The sequence below is a fragment of the Acromyrmex echinatior genome, unplaced genomic scaffold (genome assembly GCF_024713525.1).
Source record: "Acromyrmex echinatior isolate Ae372 unplaced genomic scaffold, ASM2471352v2 Scaffold20, whole genome shotgun sequence".
NCBI classification, from domain to species: domain Eukaryota; kingdom Metazoa; phylum Arthropoda; class Insecta; order Hymenoptera; family Formicidae; genus Acromyrmex; species Acromyrmex echinatior.
In genome coordinates, this window is record NW_028259054.1 from 558,233 (window position 1) to 578,637 (window position 20,405).

Consider the following 20,405-nt stretch of genomic DNA (forward strand, 5'->3'; position numbering starts at 1 on the left):
CAACGATCGACCACAGACCCTAGCTCACCTGAAGACAAACATTCGGAACGCCATCGCCGAAATACCGGTGGACATGCTTCAGAGAGTGACGCGAAACTTCAGAAATCGACTCAATCAGTGCATAGACAATGGCGGCCGTCATTGATAGATGTAATTTTCAAAAGTGCATGAAAAAAAATTTGATGAGGTGATCTGTAAGGGGAAAAAAGAATTATACTGATATCTGCAATAGTTTCGTTTTTATTAACCTTTAAAAAAAGTAAGTTTCTCTGCCGCACCCTGTACATGTGCTCTCGATGCTTGAAAACGAGCACATGTATATTACAATATAGGTAAAAGAAGGGCAAAGAGTCAATAATGTAGCAAAGAAGTTTAATTTAAATCATAAAATTTATATAATAATTACAAAGGACAAAAACATACGTTTCGACTCCGTTCGAGTCATTCTCAATGTTGCGGTAAACTTATTCAAACATCGCTATAAAACAAATATATATAATATTACAAAACTCGTTATAATTCTAAAATACGTATTCTTCATTTTGTGTCGTACGCTACGAGTCAATAATATCGGAAATCAAAGTAATAAGAAAGTAATAATCTTGTCAGTTATATCAGTAAATGTGTTGAAAATCCATTAATTAAAAAAAGAGAGAAAAACGCAGGAAGATGGTAATCCAAATCGTGATAGAATACATTAATTTTTAATCGAAGCAAATTTGCAAAAGTAACGAACATCTGACTTCCACGACGTCGGATAACGCAATCCCATGTATATTATATGTACAGAGTCATCAAAATCGAACAATTTCTTTAAACAAAATGTTTTTAATGAAAAATTAAATATTACAAAAAATTCTTTTACATGGCACTTGAGGGATCCCTGTAGCGCACAATTATTCGATATATCCCCCATTAGCTTGAATGATGGCCTCTATTCTCAGTCTGAAGCGTTCGCACGCTGTAATGTAGCGCTATCCATGCCGATGAATGCTGCCTCAATAGCAGTCCTTAATGACGTCACATTGGGAAGCCGAGACTTGTTTGTGACTCTTTCAACTACGCTCCATAGGTAGTAGTCCAAGGGATTTAAATCTGGGCTATTGGGAGGCCAGAATTCCTTGGACCAAAATATGAGGGCAAGTCAATAAGTTTTTAGAAACACACAGTAAAACACATTTTTTTGATCAATTCATTTTTATTTCTCAACATAATCTCCTTTCAGCTCAATACACTTGATCCAACGATTCTCCAACTTTTTCAAGCCGTCCGAAATATGATTTGTCCAACCCTTCAAAAGAAGTCTCTGTTTCGGCGATGAGCTGCTCTCTGATGATGAATCTCTTTCCTCTGAACCATTTCTTCAGGTTTGAAAACAGGAAATAGTCGCAGGGAGCTAAATCTGGCGAATATGCTGAATGGGGAAGCAATTCGTAGCGGAATTCGTTGAATTTGGCCATCGGTGTTGGGCACGTGTGAACCCGTGCATTGTCTTGATGGAAGGGCACTTTTCTTCACCAAATGGGGACGTTTTTTCTTTAAAATGTTGAAACGGTCTAATAAGGCGTAAAAATCGCCATTGATCGTTTGCTTCGACGGAAGGTAATCGATATGAATTATACTGCGTGCACTCAAAAAACTGTGGCTATCACCCTTCGACTTCACGGTCTTCGTCTTTTTCGGAGCTGGTTCACTCGAATGAAGTCCATTGTTTTGACTATTTCTTCGTCTCAGGTGTGAAGTAATGGATCCATGTTTCATCCACAGTAAAGAATCGACGCAGAAATTCATCTGGATTACGTTGAAACATCTCCAAACATTGTTTTGAAATCGTCACACAGTCGCGTTTATGGTGGTCCACAGTGAGCAAACGCGGCATCCATCTTGCCGATAGCTTTTTCATACCCAATTGTTCGTGCAAAATTGAAATCACTGTGCCATGTGATATGCCTGTGGCCTCAACAAGCTCGCGTACTTTCACTCGTCAAAACAATATCATGGACTTTATCGATGATTTCTGGCGTAGCAGCCTCAATTGGACGTCCCGAATGAGATGCATCACATGTGGATGTACGACCACGTTTAAATTCATTCACCCACTTGTATACAGTCGCAACTGCAGATGTGCTATGAACATTATCCAACTCAGTTTTGATTTCTTTCAGCGTTAAACCTTTCATATGTAGATGTTTGATCACTGCACGAAACTCGTTTTTTTTCCATTTTTCAAAATACAAAGGTTATTCGCTGTAATCTACAGAAATGAAACCACGCGATGAATTCCGCTCTAAATTTGACAGTAAGCGGCTGAAAGATGCTACTTGTCAAAAATTAATGTGACTCTGCGAGTGTCTTCTTGACAAATTTTCTAAGAACTTATTGACTTGCCCTCGTATATCGACGTTATCTGAGAATCAATTTTAAATCAAATGACTCGTATGAGCCGGTGCACTGTCCTGCTGAAAAACATAGCCTTCCGGACGTCACAGTTTCCATCCACGGCTCACTACATCCATTAGAACGCGCAAATACACTTCTTTTGTAATAATTTCCCCTTTTTTAAAGAAATGTAGAGGCATGACATCACCCTCGCGGCTCTTCGATTATATTCCGTACTTGGTTTCAACATTGCGGCCATTTTGAGAATATGACTATTTACTAGAAGTATCAGGCTTTTTCGGACGCTACCAACCTCTGACAGAGACACAATATAGTGGATTTTAAATGGAAATTTGTCCAGATTTTGGTAACGCACCCTGTACATGGACTTGTGCTTGTGTGAGTTACAGCGCCTCGCCATGATAAATGGCTAAACTTATAGGCGTGATAAAGTGACGTTTTAACGACGAAATTTGTGCTGCATATCATTTCATTATTTGTTTAATTGTGAAAATGTGTCTTGTCTCGTACTTATGAAAGTAGAATAGGGAGAAACTACACTTATCTTGGAATTTTATATATAAAAGCATATATTTTACTCGTTTCAACAGCTGTTAAACCATGCGTTTTTGCCCGAATTTAAGTTCACTTTATTTGCCATTTACTGACTATCAAAGGAGAAAAGTTTTTGTCCATTTTTATAAGTGTTTTAAAGCGATCTCGTCCTTTAGATTTGTTCAAATTGTCTTTATTTACAAATGGTATGAAGCATAAATTAACGTATATTTCTTGCACAGACTTCTATTATAACATTAGACTGCTAACTCTCCACTTTTTCTCTTGTTAGATAGTGTTATAATAGAAGTCTGTAATTTCTCGCCTATGGACGTCACGATCTAACATGATCACCGCGACTAATCAGAAGCCTTATGCCTCCGGCATACCAGCGCGATGCTTGTCGCGCGCGACATGCGATATCCAATGAGTGTACAGCTTTACCGATATTCTCATTCTAAAGGTATATTGTCATTGGATATTGCGTGTCGCGCGCGACTAATATCGCGCTGGTGTGCCGGAGCCATTAAGGAGATGCTAGAGTGGTCAAATTGTCGGTATTTCACAGATATAAATCTCCCCTGATAGCAAAGCCTACGGAGACAGATTTTCAACAGAGCCTGTTACTAATTTTTGATTGCAGACACCAAATTGTATACAGAATTTGTATTATCTGACATTATCAGCAAATTGCTGTCAGAAATATATTAGGTGTTGGAATTAATTCGTAGCGTTTTACAAGTGATGGGAAGTACTTTCATTAATGTATTTTTTAATGCTCATGTGAAATAAATAACATTCTTTCATTAAAAAACGCTACGAATTAATTCCAATACCTAATAACAAAGCCTAGACTTGCTATGCCAGCAGATTGGTAGCAGAAATCGAGTGAAGTCTTGCCTAATCTAACAGCAGATTGAGAGCAGAATCTGATTCGAGCAGACTGCTCGGTTTCTGTCACCAATTTGCTGGCATAGCCTATTAACAAGCTTTGTCGATAAATCTATATGCGGACACAGATGACTATGGTTGTAGTCAAAATCTGATGGAGTTTGCTGCCAATTTGGCCCCAAATTGCTAACATTTTGCTATCAGGGTCCGAATTTACTGAACGGAATCAAAAATCTTTTTACAAGATTAAAGTAGATGCAAAATTTGGTGCAATTTATTTTGTACTAAAATCGAAGAAAAAAAAGAGAAGAGAAGAGTTCAAAACTTATATGTATATTTTTTCAACTCGTATCTCAAGCTGTCATCTGACGTAGATGTTTCCTCAATATAAAAGTTTCATAGCTCGTATGGACTACATGATAATGTAATATGCAGCGCATGACGTGCACAAACAATATTAAGTTTATGAAATTAAGATTAAAAACTTCAAAAGAAAGATTTATATCGATCTGTGAATGACGTGTATACGAACGCTGAGCGAAGATTCGGAATGGTAATCAAAGCAATAATTGTGTCTAGCAGTGTTCGATCTTCTAAGACCCGTTCTACAATCAGTCGTATGTTGGAATCGGGCGTTGTACGCATGCGCACTGGATTGTCGGCTGTCGAATAAAGTTGTCGCAAGTCGGCTGTCATTGTCGGAATAGAAAATGGTCAATTCCCTTTCCCGACTACGACTAGATGAAACATAACCTTCGGACACATTTGTGTATGAATAAACAGATATTTTTATACGGATATATGAATATATTTATATTATGGAATCACTGAATATAGACGAAATAATTATTGATTTTGTTCGCGAAAATCATTGCTTGTATGATAAACGCGATGTGAATTTTAAAAATGTTAGCAAAAAAGAGATCTGTAGCAAAAAATATCCACAAATTTGAGAAACTGTTATGATATAAATATGTCAGGTAATTTTTTGTTTGTTAAATTATTATTTAATATAAAAATATTTTGTAATTTAATTCTTTTGTATCAAACTTAAATGTCTATAAGAGCTGACACTGAGTGAATTCATGTATATAAATTTATTCAAGTTTAACAACTTGAATAATACGTTTCGATCATCATTTTGGTCCTTTTCAATATTATAAAACTAATTAAATCAATAGTCGTCAAGCAAGTGGAATCGCATTATTCTACAATTACATGTGTTGTTCATATGTGATTGTGTAAAATTTGTCACAAGTTCGACTATCAGTATATATTTAATTTCCAGATTAAATGTGATAAGCACTTGTAACGCTGCGTTTAGTAATATTGATAAATTGCTCGTTCATTAAAATATCAACAAATGATATCCATTTTTCTTCTTCTTCAAAATTAATGGCACTCAAAATGACGGCAATTCCAGCCAGAATCGTAAATAAATCGTGTGTGAAAATGGGACGAAATAATGATGTAATCAAGACAAAAAGTGTATTGCAATGCACAGTCGAAGCCGGAAATGCTTTTCAAAAAATGGGTGAGATGCAACACCTAAAGCGAGGCGAGACGCATGTCCGTCCCGCTCGAGTGATCTCACAAGACTACAGATGATATTCATTTTTTACATTTGTTCCAACCTTCTGACTTCGATCAATGACTCAATTGTAGAATAGCAAGTTGTATTCATGTGCGACGTACAATATATGATAAACGACTAGCGACAGCTAACCTCGACATACGATTGATTGTAGAACGGGCCTAAGAGATGGCCGTTGCAATATGTTAGACATATTATAAGGATAGATGAATGCGTTTGAGCGAGACACAATGATATAATGGCCCGTATTCAGAATGCGCTTACACTATGTGCTAACATGCTATAATTACGCATACTATAGAATTTTAAAGATAACAGCGCGTTCTGAATACGGGCTAATAAATATAAGAAATGAATGGAAGATGTCACTACTACAGAATTTGGAATAGTTCTATTAATAATACAGATCCCCATAAGGAGATGCTGGAGTTACCAACGGAGCGTTATTTTGTATTTCTCAAACCATTTCGTTTTCTACTTTCTTATACAGAATAAAAAAATTCTTCTCTAGAATAAAAAAAGAACGCAAATTAGAAAAGTACAAACCAGTATGAAAATCCCTAAAAAAATTATAAATTATAATACATTTTTCTGTTACCATGTAGGTTTGCTTTCTTCACATGTATAAATGAATGCAAGGATATATCCAAAAAAAGTACTTTCCCATATTTGAGTAATTATAAGAATATCGTGAGACCTTCAAATTATAGTTTTGAAGCTTATAAGAGAAATGGCTCGAGAAGTACGATTTGAGTGTACATAACCTCGCATTCATGTGATATATATAGGATATAGAGCAAGAAATATACGTAATGTTTTACTTAATGATTTTGCTTAATGTACGTAATGTTTTAATTAATGTATGTAACGTTTTCTTGATGTACGTAATATTTTATTATTGGAATTATAAATCTGTTTTATCGACATCAATCAAATTCAGCCGTCGCTCCAGCATCCCTTTAAGGGAAAACGCGTTGAGTATATTTTTATTAAGATTTTAGGTGGGGAAAAGAGGTATTCTAAATAATTATATCCTAAAGTTATTTGTAAGTATTTTACATAATCTAAAAAGATGATTGTAATTGTTTAATAGTACAGAATTGGGATGCAAGATAAGATTTGCTCTCTACATACCATCTCAAGCTGAGAAGGAATCAGTACCAGTTATCTACTGGTTATCTGGTCTTACTTGTACAGAGGCTAATTTTAGTCAGAAAGCCGGAGCGCAGAAATATGCTGCAAATCATGGTATACTTCTTGTCATACCTGATACTAGTCCAAGAGGGTTGAACATTCCTGGAGAGAATGACAGTTATGACTTTGGTACTAGTGCAGGATTTTATGTAGACGCGACATGTGAACCATGGAAAAAAAATTACAGAATGTACAGCTATATTACAAAAGAATTGTCAACTTTGATTAATAAAGAATTTCCAACTTTGCCGTCTAGACAGTCTATAATGGGCCATAGGTATAAAAAATAATCCTTTGGAATTTACAGGAACATTTCGGCATGTACTCTTTAAAATGCTTCTTCTTTCCTCTTGTTTAGTATGGGAGGACATGGCGCTTTAATTTGTGCCTTTAAAAACCCGGGACAGTTCAAGACAGTTTCAGCTTTTGCACCCATAAGCAATCCAATCTTATGTCCATGGGGGAAAAAAGCTTTCTCAGGATACTTGGGAGGATCAGAGGATAATGCTGCATGGAAGGAATGGGATGCTACCGAACTAGCAAAGAAATATAATGGCCCACCTTTAGATATTTTAATTGATCAGGTTCTAATAATTTTTAATTGCATCTCTAACATGTATTAACATTTAATTTATTATAGTGCATTTGATTTCTTTAATTTTTTAATTCAAACGATTCGTAATTCTATAATTTGTGTATTTCTATAATTTACAGGGCAAAGAGGATAAGTTTCTGAAAGAAGGCCAATTATTACCAGAGAATCTACTAAATGCTGCAAAGGATAAGGATAACATCGCGCTAACTATCAGATTTCAAGATGACTATGATCATAGTTATTACTTTATTACTACATTTATTGAAGATCATTTTAAGCATCATATGAAATATCTTAAAAATTAAGATTGTATTCAAAATTACTGTATCAAAAATTATTTTTAAAAATTGAGACTTTGATATCATAATTTACAAGATTTATATATTTCTTACACTTTTAATGGAAATTTATATTGAAATAAAAAATACTACAAATGGTTATAACTTTTGAGTTTTACATGGATGGTAAAGAATAATTTTTATACTTTCTTATTTTGTTCAAAAATTTATATTTTACTACATGTAAAAATATGGAATTATAAATAATAGAAATATTGTATATCTGAATTTTTGTGTTTTTTTTTTAAGCAATCCTTGCATGATTAAAACTTTACAATTTATCCACAAAATATATCGTAAACAATATAATAAATTGAAATCTAAATTTAGAAAAAAGGGAAATATTATTACGATCTTGGAGGTTCTCGAAATTCATGCCAGAGACTTAGAAGAGGTTCTCGTTTCTGCCAAATATTGGCATTACCCCACATTTGCCAGAATCTGTAATTGTTAGAAAAAAAATTATGTGTGTGTGTGTGTGTGTGTGTGTTGTGTTGTGTATTGCGCGCGCGCGCGCGCATGATTTATATCAATATCTGCTAATCTCTTGATTTATGTCATTTTCTTAACAAATAGTGAAATTATTTTCCTAGAAAAATTGTTTAGCATTGCTTAAATTTAGAATATTATGTGTTCATATCTCTTATTTTTTAAATTCATTAAAATATAGCAGTAGAAATTGCTTATTTTATAAGAATTATACTATGTAACAAAACTTACATTCCAAACAATGCACCACCTAAATGCGCAGCATGATCAAAATATTTCCATCCTAAGATACAACCAACAACATCCAAAGCCATTATTCCTTTAATTGCCTATGTAAAAAATACAATACGATTATACCATGGAAGATTATATGGTTGAAATCCATAGTCCGTTCTTAATCTCAAGACGTCTCAAGCAATCTTAAGATAGTAATATGGATTAAGATGGTAATACCGACTCTTTGGCCGGTATTCATAGTCGGATCTTATATTTAAGACCGTCTTAAATACAGTCTTAGGATATCATGAACCAATCAGAGGGCCGCATTAGCGATATACTTATACATTAAGACATTACTTAAGACATTACTTAAAATAAGAACTGATTGTGAATACCTTTGATTGGTTTATGACATCTCAAACACTAGCTTAAGACCATCTCGAATCTTAAACTATTTATGGATTCTGCCTTGTAATAATGGGCGAGTTCAAGACGGCAAAACGGCTAGGCATGCTTACCGAGCGATTGAATATGATTGGTTGGATCTATAAGTAACAACCAATTGTGCTCATTTGCTTGGCAAACAGGCTAGCCGCTTTTTTTTTTCAACTTGAACCCGTCTATTATCTTCATGTTTGTGATCATATAACTTGGATAAGGGATACTTACCATACCCGCTGTAAATGTGAGTATGGGAAGGAAAACTATACTGAGTCGTATATCAGGATATTGTGTACACACAAATCCAAGAATACCCATAATCGCTCCAGACTAAAATAAAAATAACTATTGAAAGTTGAAACTTAAACAATGGTAGATACAATAGAAGATATATAGACATACGCAAAAAATATGAAACTATATCATTACTTTCAGAGAATTTGCAACATATCTGCAATTTACAAACTATTTGTTATTTTATTTGTTTAAATTAAAGTTAGTTACCGCTCCTAGAGAAAGGCCTGGCATTCCAAATATACTTTTATACACGTGACTAGCAAAGCTAGAAATTACTCCGCTTGATAAATATAGAGCCAAAAATTGCTCCTTCCCCAACGCTGTCACAGCTATTGTGCTGAAGCTGTGCAGCACATACATATTCGCAGCCAGATGGATTATGGAATAATGTGAAAAGGTGGAAAGTACCATAGACCAACATGACGCACCTTACATGAGAATTATTCTAATCAACATTTACGATAATTCAGAAGCAAAATAACGATTACAAGCTGCAGGCATTAGTTACTCAAGACGATGGTATCACTTACTAGAAGCCGGATTGGCGCAAAAATAGCGCACCATTGTTTTCTGCAATGTCGGCACTCGCCACAATAAGAATATAACTGTGTTTATAAAACATATAGGAACAAACATCTTCTGTCCTTCAGTCAAGTTCTGCCACCATGCTTCCATCTCGCTCTTCCATCCTGTTCGCTAACCAATGTATTATTGTATATACTAACTAAAATATCTATCGAATTTCTCCAAATAATACATACTTTAATTCGAAACTGTCTATAACGATGGATTAGTCTATATGTCTGGCTTCTGATACGTTCGTATTCCCAAATTGCAGCACCTGCTATAGTGGCACCGCTAAACTAATGAAACAAAAATGCAAAATATTCATATGTCATTTACTCACTTTAGAAAAGTTAGTATTTTAAAAATATTTTTTAAAAATTATATACATATTATACAGGATGTTCCAAAATAATCGCCAAATATTTCATGGCCAGGTAGAGCAGATTAAACTGAGTCAAAAAGTCCTTATTTTCGCAACAGTTAACAAAATATTAATTACTAAAATTGTCGAAAATTGGTCTTCAATAATTTTTGACTCAAATACTATCAACTTTACAGAAAAAGACTTCACTGCAAAAGACAAAAATTGTTTATTTTCTTCTCATAAAACTCTAAGAACTTTTTCAGAATTTTTAAATGTATATTTCATATGTTGATAAAAATAAGAAATGCAGTAAAAAGTTGATAAATAATTCTGAAAAAGTTCTTAGAGTTCTATGAAAAAAAAAAAAAAACATTTTTGTCTCTTGCAATTTTTCTGCGTACGATTTTCGACAATTTTTAATAATTAATATTTTGTTAACTATTGCGAAAATTACAAAATAGAGGACTGTTCCACTCAGTTTAGTGCACTCTACCTGTCCATGAAATATTTGGCGATTATTTTGAGACACCTTGTATATATACATTACCATTTTCGTAATAGTTAACAAGATATTAATTACTAAAAATCGCTGAATATTAGTTTTCAATAATTTTTTACTTAAGTATTATCAACTTTACAGAAAAACGGCAAGAGACAAAAATTGTTTATTTTCTTCTCATAGAATTCTGAGAAATTTTTTAGAATTTTTTAGTACCGCATTTTTTCATGTTGATAAAAAATAAATAGTTGGCAATAAAAAAAATACAATATTAAAAAGTATATAAAAAATTTTGAAAAAATTCTTGGAGCTCTATAAGAAGAAAATAAACCATTTTTATCTTACGCTGTTTTTCTGCAAAATTAATAGTACTCGAATAAAAAATTATTAAAAGTATTCATTTGGCTATTTTTATAGTTATAAATATCTTGTTAATTATAGCGAAAATTGCAAAATAGTGGAGAACTTTTCGATTCAGTTTAATCCGGTCTACCTACGCACGAAATATTTGACGGTCATTCTGGGACACCCTATATATATGTCTGTAAAAATCTATAAATATAAAATATTTATAAGTATCACATTTTGTTTTTAAGATTGTCAACAACTATTTGAAAAAAAGAAAAGAAGAAAGTTAGTGATATTTCTTTTTTGTTATTTCATATTTTGTTCTTCCTTCATGCACAAGTGGAAAGGTATTAGGTGTTGGAATTAATTCGTAGCGTTTTTAATGAAAGAATGTTATTTATTTCACATGAGCATTAAAAAATACATTAATGAAAGTACTTCCCATCACTTGTAAAACGCTACGAATTAATTCCAACACCTAATACATTCTGTTAAATAGTTAAAAATAGCTGTATTATTTATTTACCATAATGGTGAAACCAAGATGTTTCCATAACTTTGCAGATGATACAGTTCCAGTTTCGATATGAGCATTAGAAAAAGGAGACTCTGATTTGAAGATCTGTGACTTCTTTAAACTTCTTATTTGTCTGTACTGTAATACTTGCTGCATTTTGGCCTTGCAGTACTGTTTATTTATGAAAACACTAAAATTCCATAAATACATCAGAATACATTTCAGTTGTAACAAGTATAAGAAATTGCAATATACAATTATATATCTGATTTTTAATAAAATATTTTGAATATAAAATAAGAAGGAAATATAATTTTGTACATCGACGCTTAAGTACAAGGTATATCGAGAAAAACATGAAGGAAGATTTATATTAAGAAATGAATGAAAAGCGATTTATTTTGCATAAGGCGTGAAGATCGATCTATGTCAGAACGCATACGAAATATGGTTTATATCGAGAAAATAAGAAGGACGATTCAAACGATTCACACGAAATTAAAGAAGAGGTTATATAGCGCAATATATTTTCTTCTCATAAATTTTATAATGATATGACTGAGAACGGGAATAGTTGATCTTCAATCCTGTTTTTCGCACTCATTTATTCATATATTATTTAATTTTCCGTAACTAAACTTGTGTAATTTATGAGTAGTGAATATTGCGCTATAATAGATTCTTCTTTAATTTCATGCCACTTGAACCGTTCTTCTTATTTTCTCGATATAAATCGTGCTTCGTATAAGTTCTGATATAGACCGGTCTTCATGCTCATGTCATTCACATGAAATAATAGACCGCTTTTCATTAATTTCTTGACAGACCTTTCTTCATGTTTTCGATATAGCATTTTCTACGGCTCAGGCGTCGATACATTTTTTTTTAAATACAAATATGACATGTTCAATCTAATATTTTATAATATGATCTTTATACCTTACACAATGCAGAGATATTCATCATTTTAGCAAAACTATATTTCTAACTTTCATCATTTTAAGTAACAAAATAACATTACTGAATTGAAGTAATATTTCATAACTTGTCACTAACAAAGGAAAAAAATTCAATATTATAATTTACTGCAGCACAGTCCTGATGAAAAATTTTTTCAGAATTTTTCATATAATTTTTCAGAATTTCTATATAATTTTTCAGGATTTTTATATAATTTTATAACTTTCTCACATTTTTTTATATGAATTGGAACACTTCTCAGAAAATCTACATCTTTTCTCATAATTTTTTACATATATTAATTATAAAATATAAGATTTCTAAGATTTTTTGTAAGTATAATTTCTGATAAAATGTTATAAAATTATAAAATCTAAAAAATTTTAAAATATTTTTTAAAAATTGTAGGATGAAAAATTTCAGAATATTTAAGAATTCACTTGTATAAAAAATTCTGAAAGATGTAAACTTTCTGAATATTTCTGAGTATTTCTGAAAAATGTTCCAATTCGAAAAAAAATTTCACCAGGGAGAAGATAAATTAGGATAACTATTAATATGTCTTTTAATCAATTTGCTTATTACTGAATTAATTATTAAATATTGTAATTTAATTTTATCTGCTTGCAATCAATATCGGTTTTTCAACTACTTCTTTTTCTTATAATCTAAATTAAAAATAATCTTTTTCTTTAATCTAAAAAATGTTAATACTTTATAATGCTTTTGACAAAAATAGAAAATGTTTTTGTCCCTATTAGTGAATCCTCTAAGCGGTGATGGCCCTACTATTAATGTGCCCCCCAATTTGTGTGCCTATCCACATTTGACGTATAGTTACCTCATTTTAACGTATAGTTACTAAAATAAGTAATAAATTTCAGCTAATTGTTTATGTTAATATTACATAATAAATCATTATTTCAATTATATTTATTTCAAAGTACACTCATAACACAATGTTTTCAGCTCCAATACAGGGCACATTAATAGGGACAAGCTTATAATTTTGCGATGCATATTACTGGATTCATATAAATTCCTCATCTTTCAAAAAATATTTAAAATACTTTAATACTAAAAAAATAAAATATTATCTTCGGTATCATATGCATTAATAATTTAATTTAACAAACAAAAATATTTTTTCTTATTTATTTGTGCTAGTTTTCTTTACGACTTATTGAAATACAAAAGCACAACTAATAGGGATAGGCACAGTAATTGGACAGTTACTCTATTTCTATATAATTCATTGTAAATATTACGGAGATCCTCTTCCACCTCAAATTTTGATAAAAATACACTAAATCGATGCATTTTTGCAAATAAAAGAATCTGGCAGAAAAAATGTATCATTCTGCCCCACGGATCGAGATATTAAAAGTTAAAGTTGACGACTATTTAGGGAATCTGTCAGCAGTGATTTATTGCTTTAAAAACACAAATTCACTGCTTTAAAAATATTAATTTACTGTTTTAGCATAAAATTTATTTTTAATGTGAAAAATTTGTGTTCTTAAAACAGTAAATATATATTTTTAAAGCAATGAATAACTACTTTAAGACCACAAATTCACTAATTTAGCAGAGAATTTTGTATTTTTAAAGCAGTGAACTACTGCTGTGATAGATTTTTTAACCTAAATAGTCATCGACTTTAAGGATTAATATCTTGGTTCGAAGAGCAAAGTGACTTTTCCGCAAATTCTTTCGTTTTATGCAAAAACAATTCAATTCAGTATATTTTTATCAAAATTTGAAGTGGAGAAAGATCTTCGTAACATTTACCTAATTAATTATAGATTCGATAAAAAAATATAGAATTATGTCACTCTCAAGACATACAACACTGGAACGTTACAATATTACAGTCATTAAGAATTACAAGTAGGTCCTTAAATTTATCTTCTGAAATATAGATATGCTTTAAGAGATTAAAAATTATCATTTAAATATAAGAAATTCGTTTTGTTATGAAATGCAAGAATCTGGTAGTAAAATGTGCTCAGTCCTGCAAAATAGGATATTAATCGTTAAAGTTAACTATTATTACGTTAGGAAATCTGTCATCGATGGCATAGAGAATTACACAAATTGTTTGTTTTATAAACACATAAATTCTCAGCTTTAAAAACCTGAGAGTGGACATCCCGGCCTTTTTCATGTACCAAACCTCGTAGGGTTATTCAAAAATTATTCAAAAACGAATAATCAACTTTGATTATTCGTCCTTATCTGATTCACGTAATAACATGAAAAAGAACCACAAAAACATAAATATTACCCTATGAGAAAGGCTGGGATTCTCAGATTTTTGTTTTAACGATTAAAAAAAATTTAATGATTAATATCTTATTTCGAGGGACTGAGCACATTTTAATGCCAGAATCTTCTGTTTTTTTGCAGAAACACGTTGAATAAACATAATTTCATTGAAATTGAAGCTGAGAAACGTCTCTTGATCTCCTGAATAATTATCAAAATTTCAAAAAAGTGATAGTCTAAAGTCTCGGACACAATACAAGGAAATAGCGATAAAAATAACATGATTTCAACTATCAGAAATTGTGTATTCCGATGTATCTGATTTCTGGTAGAATGAAATCGTGTTATTTCTATCCCTATCGCTATTCTCTCGTATTGTCTGGGACTTTATATAAACACTAAAAATCCGCACCATTTGTTTGCTATGTCGCCCAAATGTAAAAGCGTCCTGATCGTCATATTATTGAAATTTCCTGTTTGTTTGCAGAATGCATAAATATTCCATATATGCGAAATAAGCGAAAATTTTAATCACGCAGGATCTACATAACCTCTCATGTCACATCTGAGAGTGCGATTACATGTAGCGCGGTATGCGGTACAGAAACTAACTAACTATAGGCTACGTTCCAAAACTTCCTCTCCGAGAAAAATTTTACTCGAAATATATAGTATACGTAACATATACTATAGCGTACAGAGTAAAATCTTCCTTGGAGAGGAAATTTTGGAACGTAGTTCTATAGTTAGTTTAACTATAGGAATCGCACAAATCGTGTCACTTGCTTCTTTTCTCCTCTATGGGTGCGGTCCACTTGACGCTACAAATGCTTTGATTGGTCAATTAGTAAAATTCTTTCTTCCGATTGGAATTTATATAATTGGAAATATGTGCAAAATTAATCATCATGATCAAGGAGTTAATGCATTATATATCAAATGTAAAAGACTTTATATGTGTCAAATCATTCTGTAAATTTTCTTGTATAATATTTTGTAATTTAATTTGCATTATTTCATAGGTTTGTAAGAATTCAACATTCATATTACAGATATTATTGAAAACAGTATCTAATAAAACAGTATCTACAAAAAAAGACAATGTCAATGATGTCTGCAATACAAATATTAAACTTTTACAAACCTATGAAGTAATGCAAGTTACTAAATATTATACAAGAAAATAAAGTTTTAAAAGAAAGATTTCATCATTTATAGGATAATTTGATACATATAAAGTCCTTTACATTTGATATGTAATACATTAACTCCTTGATCATGATGGTTAATTTTGCACATACTTCCAATTGTATAAATTCTGTAAGACATCTTATTATAAGAGATAAAATTTTTAATATTCTGATCATGATATACATGCTATTTATATAGAATTTATTGGCGATTATAGCTACTTTTAAAAGTAAAAGTTTGAATATGTATATGTTTTTTTAATTAAAGCGGTTTGATAATAAAACTAAAATTTACATATATGACAAAATAATTGTGTTTGATTTTTTAATTGTAAGAAACATAAAGATTGTTGGCGCGTGTCGGTGTTTAGCTCAGCGTGTGATGCCAGCCTATTGACTTGCGAAGTGATTGCGACATGATTGCGGCATGGTTGCGGCGTGCCGTGTCGCTGATGAGGCCTAACCGAGGAGGAGGGCATGCGCGCGACTATGCTGCTTGCGTGCGAATCCGCCGCGCTTCTAGATTTTTCGGCGCTTCCGTGTGCGATCTCCTTGCGGTGAACACGTACAAGACCGATGCACAAACCGTTTTTTATTCTTTAACCTGATAGTGTACGCGAGTGCAAATCAAGAAATAATAAGCATTTTATATCAAGGCAAAGTTTCAGCTTTTATCACGCGCAGCCAATTTCTTCGGACAAGGCATGAGACACAAGTTTCCGACTACGAGAAAACAGCGTTTCACATAACGCAATGAGGATACCGAGGTCCTCTTCCTAACATTGGTCTTTCGAGCCGGATATTCACAAATTCCGACAGACTTCGGAGTTCGGTGAATTGCCAAGGTATTACACAGGTATTACATACACAGGCAGTTATATTCATTTTCTAAGGTCATGTGCAAGCGTATCGGTCGCACACGATAAGTACTCATAAGCCTTATCTCAGGCATACATTTAGAGGGGAGTAAGAAAGTTTTTTTTTATATTCACAAGAACGCATTAGGCGCATCATATTTAAATAGACATCGGCATAACGAGGTCTTTGCTTTCAAGAGCCACCATATTGTCGTTTATCACTTTCGCTCACAAGAGCCGCCATATTGTATGCTATCACTCTCGCTCACAAGAGCTGCCATTTTGTGATTATTAGAAGAAGCTAGATTCGTGCCTACACGGGCGGCCATGCATTTTCATAAAACCTTGCATTTCATTGTCCAGACTGTCACATTGTAATATTATAACGGCTTCGCGTTGCCACGCAGTCAATATCACGCATTACATTTAACGTTTCATAATGGAAATATTCCCATTGGCGGACGCAAAAATTAAGAGAGCTCACATAAAATCCGCGGTTACACGGTTAAAGACTTTTATCGACAATTTCGACGTCAACTGCGGATCGTAACATGGTCTCACTGAGCGCAAGCAAAGATTATCGGAATTGTGGAATCAATTCGAAGCAGCTCAATTTCGCATAGAAATTCTTGAAAACGCAGATCCTTCGATTACCGACAAAAGAGTTCTCCATGACCAGCACGCGCAACAGTGCGACAATTTTGAAGCTTCTTATTTTCAGTTAATGACTTGTTATACCACTCTTATTGAGCGTATGGAAAAAAACGCATTTCCGCCAACTTCATCAAGCATAAATGAGCAAGCGGTGAGATCGAGGGAAACGCGTGTTAAATTGCCTAAAATAGATTTACCAGTTTTTGCAGGTGCATATGTACGATTGATATTCCTATAGGGATACCTTTGAACAGTTAATCCATTTAAATAAGGGTTTAGCAGAAATTGAAAAATTTCATTACCAGAGATCTTCCTTAAAGGACACTGTCTCTGATATAATTAAATCCATAGAGACCACTGCAATTATCATGAAGCATGGGTCAAAGAACATTTCGACAATCAGAGATGGATTATTCAAAAGCATGTTCGCGCTTTATTTGAGGTACCGGCTGTACGTAAGGAAAATCACAGCATGACTCGTGAATTATTAGATACTTTTCTTAAACATTTGCGCGCGCTCAAGGCCCTCGGAAGGCCTACTGATTATTGAGATGATTTAATTATTCATCTTATCATTTGTAAGTTGGATGTAGTCACCAGCAAGGCTTAATAAGTATCAAGGTAAAAGAGCTGCCAGATTTAAAGAGTTTAATAGAATTCTTGACTCTCCGATGCCAGGCATTGGAATCAGTACATGATAGATTTTACAATAACGTAATAAGTAGTATCACATCAAAGCATAATAGCAATTCAAGGTTCACGTCTGTCGCAAATGTCGCTACATTCAATCTTTCTTGTGTTGTTTGCAAGGAAAACCATTCAATATATCATTGTAAAGAATTCCTCAATTTATCGGTTGAAAATAGAATTAAGGCAAAAAAAGCACATTTATGTCTCAATTGTTTAAGATCGAACACACATCAAGCGAAAGTATGTAATTCAAGTATGTGCCGAAAATGTGGCAAAAAACATAACACATAAGTGCTCTGAATAGTTCGGATATATCGTGATCAAACACGCAAGCAGCAAGTCAAGCAGTCAATCCTCCACTCCCCGTCGCCACGCAATGTACATCAGGTCATCGTTCGTTAAATATTTTACTATTTACCGCAATTATCCATATATACGATTCCAATAATCAAATTCATGTCGAGCATTACTTGACAGCGGTTCTCAAATGAATTTCATAACGAAGGAGTTGGCAAATCGCTTGAAGCTCAGGGAGTGACCTCTTGATGTATCGGTGGCGGGAGTTATAAATGAAATAATCCACGCTAATAATGTAGTTAATCTTTCGCGTCAAATCGCGTTTTAATAATTTCTCCGAAAAAATGGACTGCGTGGTGCTTCCAAAAATAACACAGCAGTTGCCACAGCACTTCATACCCATGCAAAGTGTGTCTGTTCCAAAACATATAAAATTCGCTGATCCTAGTTTTAACGTACCAGCAAGCATTGATATGTTAATCGGGACCGAGTCCTTCTGGAGACTCATTTGCGCGGGTCAGATTAAACAATAAAAAAATCAGCCAACTTTGCAAAAGACACATTTTGGATGGATCATTTCTGGTATCACACCAAGTGACATAACCGGATCTGTTCCTTTTCTTAATTTTCATTTAACCTTACTCGATGACTTAAGGCTCATATTGAATCGATTTTTGGAGATTGAACATGATACCACTCGTAGGCGTAAAGCGTAATTTAGAAAGTCGTTTTATCGTTAAGTTGCTAACAAAGCAAGACAAACTGGATAAATTGGGAGAATCCAAGGACATCGCTCTAAAATGTTTCAAATCTTTGGAGAAACGGCTCATCGCTCAACCCCGCATGTACGACGAATATAAGAGGTTCATGGATGAATACAGGTGCTTGAATCACATGAAGGAGGTGACCAGGAGCACGATGCTAAGCCATGGCTCTCCAGCTTTCTATCTTCCATATCATGCTGTACAAAGTGAAACGAGTTTCAAGTTTCGGGTGGTATTTGACGGCTCATGCAAGACCACGACCGGACTATCTTTAAACGATACATTGAGAGTAGGACCCACACTACAAGAGGATCTCTTCTCCATTTTGCCAGATTCCGAACATTCAAAATCGCTCTCACAGCCGATATAGCAAAGTTGTATCGGCAGGTTCTGGTCGATTCAACTCAGACATCATTGCAACGTATTTTCTGGCGAGAGTCGCCAGATGAGCCCATTAAGACTTTCGAGTTACTCACTGTCACTTATGGTACGTCATCAGCATCATTCTTGGCTATCAGAGAAAGTTAGCTGAGGACAATGCTGATTGCTATCCGAGGGCGTCGCAAATAGCATTGAGAGATTTCTACGTGGATGATCTCGTCACGGGGGCCGACTCAATAGATGAAGCTCTGTCTATCAAGAAGGAGATGCATTGCTGCAGGACGGGAAATTCGAGCTCAGAAAATGGGCATTCAATGCTCTTGCCCTCCAGGATCAAAATTCCAGCGAGCCAAGAGAATTCACCTTATCCTCAGACAAGAATTCCGAGAAGAAGGCGTTAGGCATTGCATGGGATTACCGAGCTGACGTATTCAAGTATTCGTCCATCAATCATCTGCCTCCTCTGGAGACACCTACCAAACGAAGCATTTTGTCACGCATATCTCTCATTTTTGACCCACCGGGATTGCTAGGTCCAGTTACATTACTCGCCAAGTCCATCATGCAGGACTTCTGGCGATTCAAGCTTGATTGGGATGAATCGATTCCCTTAGAATTACATACCAAATGGAAACGCTTCGAAACGGAGTTACAGGAACTGCATGGCATACGCATTCCTCGTCTTGTCACAACCACAGAACAATATATTAGTTTGGAGCTACATGGTTCTCAGACACTAGCGAAATTGCATACGGAGCATGCATCTATTTACGCTCCACTTCAATCAACGGTGCTTATCGCACATACTTACTTTGTTTCAAATCCAAAGTGGCACCATTGAAGAATCTGTCGCTTTCGCGCCTCGAGTTATGTGGTGCATTGCTACTGGCTCGTCTTATCAACAAGATCTCAAAATGTCTCACCTGTTCAATAGCATCCATTTATTTATAGACGGATTCTACAATTGTACTATCATGGTTGCAATCGTGCAGTCGAGCCTGGTCAACCTTTGTGGCAAATCGCATTGATGAGATACAGGAATTAACATCGATTCAGC

At 33.8% G+C, this 20,405-nt stretch overlaps 2 protein-coding genes across 4 annotated transcripts in view; one reads left to right on the plus strand and one right to left on the minus strand.

The window, feature by feature from the left end:
- Positions 1-7,774, plus strand: part of LOC105143775 (S-formylglutathione hydrolase) — a 48,280-nt gene extending 40,506 nt beyond the window's left edge. For both annotated transcript variants that reach the window (XM_011052263.2, XM_011052264.2), the window contains exons 3-5: positions 6,513-6,890; positions 6,972-7,197; positions 7,328-7,774. In XM_011052263.2, coding sequence (XP_011050565.1) covers positions 6,513-6,890; positions 6,972-7,197; positions 7,328-7,513 — 790 coding nt within the window. In that variant the 3' untranslated portion in view covers positions 7,514-7,774. The remainder of the gene's footprint in view (positions 1-6,512; positions 6,891-6,971; positions 7,198-7,327) is intronic.
- On the minus strand, positions 7,775-15,162 carry rho-7 (rhomboid family intramembrane serine protease rho-7). 2 transcript variants are annotated; one of them, XM_011052262.2, is made up of 8 exons: positions 14,928-15,152; positions 11,297-11,477; positions 9,754-9,855; positions 9,523-9,688; positions 9,200-9,420; positions 8,924-9,025; positions 8,267-8,364; positions 7,775-7,987 (listed from the first exon to the last, which is right to left on the minus strand). In XM_011052262.2, exons 1-8 carry the CDS (start codon positions 14,972-14,974, stop codon positions 7,894-7,896), a joined length of 1,011 nt encoding a protein of 336 aa, XP_011050564.1. In that variant the 5' UTR covers positions 14,975-15,152; the 3' UTR covers positions 7,775-7,893. The 2 variants fall into 2 exon arrangements, with proteins under 2 accessions (XP_011050564.1, XP_087272434.1); XM_087416308.1 differs by lacking the exon at positions 7,775-7,987 and adding an exon at positions 8,006-8,135 and having other exon boundaries at positions 14,928-15,162.
- Positions 15,163-20,405: the final 5,243 nt, after the last annotated feature.